Source organism: Myodes glareolus, chromosome 1 (genome assembly GCF_982192425.1).
Source record: "Myodes glareolus chromosome 1, mMyoGla1.1, whole genome shotgun sequence".
Taxonomy (NCBI): domain Eukaryota; kingdom Metazoa; phylum Chordata; class Mammalia; order Rodentia; family Cricetidae; genus Myodes; species Myodes glareolus.
This window is the reverse complement of record NC_142026.1, coordinates 54,704,484-54,715,656: the sequence shown is the minus strand read 5'-3', so window position 1 is coordinate 54,715,656 and position 11,173 is coordinate 54,704,484. Positions and strand designations below refer to the sequence as shown.

General features: G+C 40.4%; 1 protein-coding gene across 1 annotated transcript; it reads left to right on the top strand.

The window, feature by feature from the left end:
• Positions 1-1,406: 1,406 nt before the first annotated feature.
• Positions 1,407-1,682, top strand: LOC125409679 (major allergen I polypeptide chain 1-like). The gene is made up of 2 exons (XM_048448824.1): positions 1,407-1,467; positions 1,588-1,682. The coding sequence occupies exons 1-2, from the start codon at positions 1,407-1,409 to the stop codon at positions 1,680-1,682; spliced, it is 156 nt and encodes a 51-aa protein (XP_048304781.1).
• The last annotated feature ends 9,491 nt before the right edge of the window (positions 1,683-11,173 follow it).

Below are 11,173 nucleotides of genomic sequence, written 5' to 3'. Positions count from 1 at the left end.
ACATTGAAGTTAGGACAGGAACTACAGCAAGTCCTGAGTATGGAGGCAGGCCTAATGCAGAGGCCATGAAGGAGAACTGCTTACTGATTTGTTTCCCAAGACTTGCTCAGTTTGGTTTTTTATAGAATCCATGACATCCTGCCAGGGATTACACCACTCACAATAGGCTGAACCATCCCCCACTGATCACTAATTAAGAAAATGCCTGGCCGGGGGCTGATGGTACAAACCTTTAATCCCAACATGTGGGAGGCAGGGACACAGCTATAAGTTCAAGGCCAGGCAAGTCTACAAAGAGAGTTCCAAGACAACCAGGGAACTGAACAGAGAAACCCTGTCTTGGGGGCGGGTTGAGGAGAGACAGTGGATGCCTTACCTGCATTCCTGAAGTCCACACATAGGGAGCATTTGTTTTTCTTTTTGTTATTTTTTTTTAATTCTGGGAGAGGATGATTTATTTCTTTATTATTTAATGGATTTTAACAGTGTTTACCTCCAGCTGTAGGGAAAGTTGAATTCACCACAGACACATACACACATACAAATATCACACACATACTACACACATATAGCACACACACATACTAGGTACATACTATATAATAAACACACACACCACACACATGCTACACACACAAACACACATCACAGATATGCACCATACACATACCACACAAATATACCACCTAGAATACCACACACACCACAAAAACATACATATTTGCTGGGCAGTGTTGGAGCTTGCCTTTAATCACAGCACTCAGGAGGCAGAGACAGACAGATTTCTGTGTGTTCAAGTCCAACCTGGTCTGCAAAGTGAGTTCCAGGACAGCAAGGCCTGTGTATAGAGACCCAATATCAAAACAAAGAATTACCAACAAGAACAAGAACAACAGAAAGAAGTTGAAGGATGACTACGACAGCAGGAGGACTTCAGGGTTAGAGTCTGATTCAGTGGAGCTGTGAAGCAACTGAAAGATGGGGGCAGGGACGGAAACAGTCAGAACAGGGGTCCCCATGTGGTCAGTGGTCTGTGATCTAGCCTTCCCTAGAAGTGACCCCTTGAGCTTGTAAATAAACGGAAAGTTCCCAGTGTGTTGGGGTGACAGAGACTTTACTCTGGAGGTCTGACCCTCTCCCTACTCATCATTTCCTTGGTCTTCACATGACATGTGACCTTAAGCAGAAGACTAGAAAAGGACCATGCTGAACCAGAGCCCTTTGTTGACCAGGATCTTACTCCCTTACCAAAACACACATCTCCCCTGACATGGCCCTAGGGAGTTTCAAGTTGGGTTTTGGGAGGGGGCTGGAGGACTCAGACCCATCCCCTCCCTGCCCTGTGAGCAGAGCAGGGCAGTTTAAAAAGGGGCCCGAGTTGGGTAGGAGCACCTGCTGCCATTATCATGAAGCTCACTGGTGCTCTTGTGTTGCTTGGGGCTGCCCTGCTCCTGACCTCGGGGGGAAGTGGGTCCTAGGGTGTGGATTTCAGAGATGCAGGGTCTCTCACACCCTCACTCCCCAGAAAGGACATCTGTGTTTGATGCAAGGCTTTCAAGGGAGGATCACTTTTTTTCTGTATTCTAGATTGTGGCATTTGCCCAGCTATAAGGAAGGAGATTGATCTTTTCCTTGGTCCCTCTGTGTCTGACTATGTGGATTACGTGAGCCAGTTTACGTGAGCCAGTACAGGAACAACTCTGACACATTGAAAAAATGCTGAAAATCTGAAGATATGTATCGATAACAAGCTGACAGCAGAAGACAAAGCAAATGCACAGAGTTTGGTGGTGAGTTCTCTGTGTGCCAACCTGCTCATCCCAGCTTAGGGATGGAGCATGCATTACTCCCCAGCACTGCAGCTCTTCTGTGAATACAGAAAGATGTCAGGAGGAAGGGGCAGAAAGGACACTGGCTGTTCAACTCAGTCAAGCCAGACCAGACCCCAGGATTCCTGCCCCCACAGTACCACCTGGTCTCCATAAGGCTTTCTGGCTCAGCCTCCCAAGTCTAGCTACATCAGTGCCTGGCAGCCCTTCTCCAGCTCGGAACTTCTAGCCTTACTTTTAAAGTCTACCACCACATCCCCAATAGATTCATTTTTTTCTTGTCCCCTGGATCTCTGAGGTCACTGTGTACAATCCAGCCCTGGATGTTCAGTTGCAGAATCTAATTGAATCCCCTCTTGTCACTGAAACTGGTGGGACTGTCACCTTCCTAGTTGCATGCCTCTGAGGTCATCATGTGACAGGAATCCGTTCATTGTGGGATCACAGTTGCCCACAGGCTCAACCTGGAGCCCCCCCAAGCCCTCCCCATCTGCTTCTCCATTCTGTTCCACATGTGCCTATGGTGTCCCAAGGGCAGGTGGCTCTTTCCATCAGGCTGGATTGAAGGCTGGTTACAAGGCTCGCCCTGATGTGGTTTGTTGGAGACAGAATGGAGAGGAGGCTCCCTGGGACAACTCAGACCCATGAGCTGTTGCAGACAGAGTGCAGGTCCCTCCCAAGTGGTGTCCTGTGTATGACTGCTGAGATCTCCTTCACCTCTGACGCTTTGTCGCCTTTCTCTTTGCAGGATAAAATAGACACTAATGATTTCTGTTGATGATTCGGTCTTCACCAGAAGATTCAAGGAAGCCACTTGCTGCTCACTTGCATAGATGCAGAAAGCCCTACCCCTACCCTCCAGGTGTCTAAAAACAGGATTCCAACAATAAAAGCCTTGCAATTCACAGGGGAGCCTGGACTGTTTGGATTTGAAGTTGGGCATTCAGTGGATTGGGACATGGCAGGGACAACCAATGGGACTTTGAACTGTCCCTGCTGAATTGCAACCCTGCCAAAATGCCCCTGCAGAACACATTAGCGGATGCTAGGAGACCACATTCACCACAGCCAGAGTGCCTGTCACTTTCATGGGCCATGGTCCATAAAGAACATACATGACATCCCTGAATGAACTCCCCCAGGTACATGGAGCAGTGAAGGGCCAGAGGGACCGAGGGTTTGCTGATGATCACACAGGTTCCTTTCAGCAAAATTTGTCCCTTCTTCCCTCTGCTGGGGTGATGGGCCAATTGTGTAGTGTACATATTTCACAGTACTTCTCTGAGCCTCTGTGTCCCAAATATAAAACCCGACCACTGTTGGAGAAAGGTCTACTTGTTTGTTCTGCTGCCCAGTTTCCGGCTGCTCTGCTAGTTTAGCCCTGAAATAACCACACAGAAACTGTATTCATTAAATCACTGCTTGGCCCATAAGCTCTAGCATCTTATTGGCTAACTCTTACATCTTAAATTAATCCATTTCTAGTAATCTGTGTATAGCCACTTGACAGTGGTTTACCAGAAAAGATTTAGCATGTCTGACTGTTGGGGCTTCATGGTGTCTCTCTGACTCTGCCCTTCTTTCTCCCAGCATTCTGTCCAGTTGTGCCTGCCTACCTAAGTTCTGCCCTATCACAGGCCAAGGGCCATTTCTTTATTTATTAACAAATACAAGCAAAACATAGACAGAAGGACCTCCCACACCATTTTCCCTTTTCTGTTTAAATGAAAAAGGAAGGTTTTAACTTAACAGTAAAATTGCATATAACAAAACAAGTATCAAGCAAGAATTAGAGTTACAATATTTATATCTACTTTATCTTTATTATAACTAAGGAAAAATATAACTGTAAATTCTTCAACTCCATCAAAGAGTCTTGAAGGATATAATATTACCTAAGTAAACCGGAAGTGCATTGCAAGCAAATTCCAAAATTCTAGAATTGACAGAGACATCTTGCTGCCTGGACAGTCACCCAAAGTTTTTTTGTATCTTTGGGGCATCCAATCATCAGCCCACAGGCCCATAGAACATAGCAGATTTTTCCATGAAGCCAGAAATTTCAAATACAGTTCTGTCTATATTGGCTGTTTGTCAGTCACTTTCTTCTGTATCCTGCAGAATGTCTCGCAGACCCTTTAATGAAGAAGGAACCCCAAAGGATCATCTTACCTTTAGGCAAGTTCAGCAGTCATTTCTCTGGAGGTACTTCATGTCCAGTTAAGCAGTCCAGGCAAAAGCAGTTTCTTGCCCAAATTGCTAATCAACTCCATAAGGAGCCTATTCAATGTCCTTCTTTCTCTAGAAGTAGATTGCTGCTGCCAGGAGCAGATGGGTCTCAATGTCATGAAAAGTCCTAAATTTTTAAAACATTTAAATGCTATATTTTGAAAGTCTCTGAGAAATTTGAAGAATACCTAACTAATGTATGTATATATATACACACATATATATATATATTCAAGAAAATCTAACCAACATGACTAAAAGCTTGACTATTATAGATGATTATCTATTAACCTATATTTTTTATACATTACATTTTTAGATGAACTACACAAACACAATACCTTAATAAAGAACAGAAACACATATAAGAAAATTGACCTTAAATTTGTATCACTAAAACAAGATTCATATAAATGCAAATTATTCTTATCTATATCATATTCCCCTTTAAATGTAAAGAAGCATTTTCAAACAATATTTGGGAATATGGGCAAAGTTCTATCCAAATTTCTTTCTGCCATTTATTGAGCCAAGTAATTTTTTGAGGGATGTATATTTGAGGGAGTGTTTAAGGCAACCTTTCGAGAGGTCTCAGTCTATAAAACTATATTGGTCTGGAAGCAATACACAAGTTCTCGTCTTCTGTGGAAACAAAAAAAAAATTCTTTTCCAAAGCACTATATCCTTAGACTCAAATTTTGAAGTCAAGATGCCTTTATAATATAACATGCTGGTTTAGCTTAGCAGTCCATACAATGAAATGTCTCTCTGTACTTAGCTTTTTCACAGTCAAAAAATTTGAAGAAAACACAATAATATACGTAATCCAGACTCTCTGTGAATTATCCATCTTTATGTGGCTTATTTTTCTTTACTCCTTTTAATCTATGACTGTCTGTACTCTTATTCATTAAAGAATGTTTTTACTTCTTTTTCATCTCTCTATACTTTTTCTTCTCTCTTCCAAGCCTATGTACATTTATCCACACTGTGACCCATTTAGAGTTTTTATGTCTGGATCTGTCCTTATTGTGTTATCTGTAATTCTCTACTGTCTTGAAGAGCTTTAAAAATAGTAATCAGCTTGTTTGCAGCTTCTCTGGATGCTGGCTCTGCCTCTCTCCACTTTGAAAATGGTAGAGGCTCTGGGGCAGCCATATAGAAACCCTTCTCAGAATTCCAACCCTGAGAATGAGCATGCAGCATTTAAACCATTTTTATCTGAGTAACCGCCAAATCTGCCATGCAGAGCACAGCACAGCCTGGAAATATCTCTGTGTATGGCAGTGGGAATTATCCATGCTCTCCTTTCTGTGCAAGCCTAGTAGACCTGATCCTGCCACCTGTCCAGGCAGGGAGCACCAAGCCATGGCCATGGTCTCAACCAAAGGAGCCATGCCTCTACCCAACTCTAGCAAACAAAGCCCACCCAAAAAAATGCTGCTACCAAACCATACTTATCTGTTTTTTTCTATTACTTTAAAAATACTACCAATCAAATTTCCCACTTCCTCTCCTCCTCCCACTTCCCTCCCACTCCCCACACACACCCTCCAGTCCTAAGAGAGGGCAAGACACCCTGCCCTGTGGGAAGTCCAAGACCCTTCCCACTACAGCCAAGCTGAGCAAGGTATGCATTCAAAGAGAATAGGATCCCAAAAAAGCCAGTACATGCAGCAGAGACAAACCCCAGTGCCATTGTCATTGGCCTCTCAGTCTGTCGCAACTGTAAACCACATGAAGAGGGACCTGTTTGATCCCATGCTCATTCATTCCCAGTCCACCTGAAGTTGGTGAGCTCCCATTTGCTCAGGCACACTGTCTCAGTGGCTGAAACCCTCGTGGTTCTGACTTCCTTGCTCATATTTTTCTGTCTTCCATTCTTCAGCTGGACCTTGGGAGCTCAGTCCAATCCTCTGATGTGGGCCTCTTTCTCTCCGTTGATTGCCAGATGAAGGTTCTACGGTAATATTCAAGATAGTCTTCAGTTGGACTATGGAACAAGTCCAGTTCAGGCACCCTCTCCTCTACTGCCCAGGGTCTTAGCTGTGATCATCCTGGTATACTTCTGGGAACCCCTTCAAAGACAAGCATCTTGACAACCCCAAAATAACTTCCTCAATTATGATATCTCCGTCCCTGCTCCCATATCCATCCTTCCTCCATCTCAAGCATCCCACTTCCCAATATCTCCCCAACCCTCCCCTTCTCTTCTTTTCCTCCCCTTCTCCCTTTCCCTATATCCCCCAACCCCCATGTTCCAAACTTTTTCCTGGTGATCTTGTCTGCTTCCAATTTCCAGGTGGATCTGTATATGTTTTTCTTTGGGTTCACCTTATTACTTAGCTTCTCTAGGATCATGAACTATATGATCAATGTCCTTTGATTATGGCTAGAATCAATTAATGAGTGAGTACATACTATATTCATATTTTGGGGTCTGGGTTATCTCACTCAGGATACTGTTTTCTACTTCCATCCATTTGCATGCATAATTCAAGATGCCATTGTTTTTTATCACTGAATAGTACTCTAATGTGTAGATGTGTCACACTTTCTTTATAAATTCTTCAGTTGAGGGACATCTAGGTTGTTTCCAGGTTCTGGCTATTACAAATAATGCTGCTATGAACATAGTTGAACAAATGCTTTTGTAGTATGATTGGGCATCTTTTGGGTATATTCCCAAGAGTGGAATTGCTGGGTCCTGAGGGAGGTTGACTCCCAATTTTCTGAGAAACTGCCACACTAATTTCCAAAGTGATTGCACAAGTTTGCATTTCCAACAGCAATGGATGAGTGTTTTCCTTCCTCCACATCCTTTCCATCATCAGCTATCATTGGTGTTTTTGATTTTAGCCATTCTGATAGGTGTAAGATAGTATCTCAAAGTTGTTTTGATTTGTATTTCCCTGATAGCTAAGGAAGTTGAACATGTCATTAAGTATCTTTTGGTCATTTGAAATTCTTCTGCTGAGAATTATCTGTTTAGTTCAGTACCCCGTTTTTTTAATTGTGTTATTTAGAATTTTAATGTCTAGTTTCTTGTGTTTTTATATATTTTGGCGATCGGATCTTGCTGTGGGGTTGGTGAAGATCTGATCCCATTCAATACATTGCCTTTTACATTATTGTCTGTGTCCTTTGCTTTATAGAAGCTTCTCATTTTCAGTAAGTCTCATTTATTCATTGGTGGCCTTATTGTCTGTACTACTGTGGTTATATTTCGGAAGTGGTCTCCTGTGTCCATGTGCTGCAGTCTACTTTCCACTTTCTCTTCTATCGGGTTCAGTGTGGTCAGATTTATATTGAGGTCTTTAATCCATTTGGACTTGAGTTTTGTGCGTGGTGATGATGTGGATCTATTTTCATACTTCTATAGGTTGACATCCAATTATGCCAGCACCATTTGTTGAAGATGCTCTCTTTCTTCCAATGTATAATTTTAGCTCCTTTGTCAAAATCAGGTGTTCATAGGTCTGTGGGTTAATTCCGGGTCTTCAATTTGATTCCATTGGTCAACATCTCTGGTTTTATGCCAATACCAAGCTGTTTTCTTTACCATAGTTCTGTAATAGAGTTTGATGTAAGGGATTGTAATGCCTCAGGAAATTTCTTTATTTTATAGTAGTGTTTTGACTATCTGGGGTTTTTTGTTTTTCCATATATAGCTGATTATTGTTGTCTCAAGGTCTGTGAAGAATTTTGTTGGTAGTTTGATGGGGATTGCATTGAATCTATAGATTGCCTTTGGTAGGATTGCCATTTTTACTATGTTGATCCTACAAATCCAAGAGCATGGGAGATCTTTCCATTTTCTGGTTCCTCTTTTATTTCTTTCTTCAATGAGTTTAAGTTCTTGTCAAATAGGTCTTTCACTTCCTTGGTTAGTGTTACCCCAAGATATTTTATGGTATAGGTGGCTATTGTGAAAGGTGATATTTCTCTGATTTCCCTTTCAGATTCTTTATCCTTTGTATATAGGAGGACTACTGATTTTTTGAGTTAACCTTGTATCCTGACACATCACTAACTGGAGGTATTTATCAGCAGTAGGAATTCTCTTGTAGAGTTTTTTGGGATCACTTATGTGCACTATCATATCATCTGAAAATAACAAAACAGTTTGACTTATTTCTTTCCAATTTGAATTCCCTTGATCTTCTTATGTTGTCTTAATGCTATTACTAGAATTTCAAGCACAATGTTGAAGAGATATGGAGAGAGTTGACAGCCTTGTCTTGTTCCTGATTAAGGTGGAATGGTTTTGAGTTTCTCTCCATTTAATTTGATGTTAGCTGTCAGCTTGAATATATTGCTTTTATTATATATAGATATGATCCTTGTATCCCTAATCTCTCCAATACCTTTATCATAAAGGGCTATTGAATTTTGTCAAATGCTTTTTAGGCATCTAATAAAATTATCATATGGTTTTCTTTCTTTCAGTTTATTTATTTGATGGATTACATTGGTAGATTTTCATATTTTTAACCAGCCCTGATGGATTACATTGATAAAAACATTATAAATATTTTTAACCAGCCCTGCATCCCTGGGATGAAACCTACTTGATTATAATGGATGATTTTTTGATGTGTTCTTGGATTTGGTTTGCCAATATTTTATTGAGAATTTTGCATCAATATTAATGAGTGAGATTGGTCTGTAATTCTCTTTCTTGGTTGAGTCTTTGTGTGGTTTTCATATCAGGGTAACTGTGGCTTCATAAAAAGAGTTTGGCAATGACCCTTCTATTTCTATTATGTGGCACACTTTGAGGAGTATAGGTATTAGCTCTTCTTGGAAGTTTTGGTAGAATTCTGCGCTAAAACTATCCCGCCCTGGAATTTTTCGATTGAGAGGATTTTTGATCAGAGCTTCTATTTCCTCAGGACTTATAGATCTGTTTAAATTGCTCACCTGGTCTTAATTTAATTTTGGTGTATAGTATTTATCTAAAGAAATGTCCTTTTCTTTTACATTTTCCATTTTTATGGAGTACAGGCTTTTGTAGTAAGACCTAATGAATCTCTGAATTTCCTCTGTGTCTGTTGTTATGTCCCCTTTTCATTTCTGATTTTGTTAATTTGGGTGTTTTCTCCACCTTTTGATTAATTTGAATAAGGGTTTATCAATCTTGTTGATTTTCTCAAAGAACCAGCTCTATGTTTCACTGATTCTTTGAATTGTTTTCTGTGTTTCCATTTTGTTGATTTAAGCTCTCAGTTTGATTATTTCCAGTCTTCTACTCCTCCTGAGTGAGTCTTCTTCTTTTTTCCTAGATCTTTCAGGTGTGCTGTTTAATCACTAATGTGAGCTTTCATCATTTTCTTTATGTGGGCACTTAGTGCTATGAACTTTTCTCTTAACACTGCTTTCATAGTGCCCCATAGGTTTGGGTATGTTGTGTCTTTATTTCCATTTAATTCAAGGAAGACTTTAATTTCTCTCTTTATTTCTTCCTTGACCCAGTGGTGGTTCAGTAGTTGACTGTTCATGAGTTTGTAGGCTTTCTGAGGGTAGTATTGTTCTTAAATTCTAAATTTATTCCATGGGGATCTGATAAGACACAGGTGGTTACTCCAATTTTTTTGTATCTGTGAATGTTTGCTTTGTTACCAAGTATGTGATCAGTTTTCAAAAAGGTTCCATGAGGTGCTGAGAAGAAGGTATATTCTTTCTGTTTGGGTGGAATGTTCTATATATGTCTGTGAAGTCCTTTGATTCATTACATCTGTTAGTTCTTTTATTTATCTGTTAAATTTCTGTCTGGTTCATCTGTCCATTGGTGAGAGAGGAGTGTTGAAATCTCCTACTATTAGTGTGTGGGGTTTGATGTGTGATTTGAATTTTAGTAATGTTTCTTTTACACATGTGGGTGCTTTTATATTCGGGGCATAGATATTCAGGATTGAGACTTCATCTTGATGAGTTGTTCCTCATTCAAGTTGTTCTCCTGATTGATTTTATTTCGAAATAAATTTTCTTAGATATTAGTATAGACACACCTGCTTGTTTCTTAGGTCCCCTCTATTAGAAAACCTTTTCCCAACCCTTTACTCTGAGATAGTGTCTGTCTTTGCAGTTGAGGTATGTCTTGTAAACAACAGAATGTTGGATCCAGCTTTTGTATCCATTCTCTTAACCTGTGCTTTTTTTAAAAGTGAATTGAGTCCATTGATATTAAGTGATATTAATGACCAGTGGTTGTTAACTCCACATATTTTTTGAAGGTAGTGTTTGTGTGTAATTCTTCTTTGAATTGTGTTGATAGAAAGTTTTCAGATGTCTGTGGTATTGTGGGTGTTGTTGGCTTCCTCAGTTTTCCTTCTAGTTATTTCTGTAAGACTGGATTTGTGGCTATGTATTGTTTAAATCTGTTTTTGTCATGTATATCCATCCATGGTGAAAGAAAGCTTTGCTGGGTATAGTAGTCGGGATTTGCATCCATGGGCTCTTAGTGTCTGCAGCACATCTATCCAAGACCTTCAGGCTTTCATGGTTTCCACTGAGAAGTCAGGTGTAATTCTGATAGGTTTACCTTTATATGTTACTTGACCCTTTTCCTTTGCAGCTCTTAAAATTCTTCCTTTATTCTGTATGTTTTGTGTTTTGATTATTATTTGAAAGTTTTTCTTGGTCTGCCCACTCTTTGGTCCCCTCAGCACTGGATCAGGATGTGTTTGAGGATACCAAGGACCTCACAGGCAAAAGATTAACTCTGTTCTTTTGTCCTTTTTAAGCTTTCACAGGTTTTATATGGATTTAGTCCACCACGCTGGAGCACCAATTTGTTGCATGGAGCTGCTTGTTTGTCCCAGCACCCAACAATAAGCACGTAGAACTGTATAATTAAATCACTGCTTCTTCTTATTGGCTAACTCTTACATCTTATTTTAACACATTTCTATTCATCTGTGTATTGTCACATGGCAGTGACATACCAGCAAAGATTTGGCATGTCTGACTCTGCTGCTTCCATGCTGTCTATCTGGCTCTGTTCTTCTTTCTCCCAGCATTCAGTTCTGTCTTCCCTGCCTACCTAAGTTCTACCCAATCAACAGGCCAAGGCAGTTTCTTTATTTATTATTGGTAATGACAACACACAGTGG

Excerpts from the sequence above, each read along its gene's own strand:
- LOC125409679 (XM_048448824.1), top strand. The coding sequence starts at position 1,407 with ATGAAGCTCACTGGTGCTCTTGTGTTGCTTGGGGCTGCCCTGCTCCTG. Across the intron at positions 1,468-1,587 it reads GCTCCTGACCTCGGGGGGAA|ATTGTGGCATTTGCCCAGCT; the intron begins GTGGGTCCTAGG and ends TCTGTATTCTAG.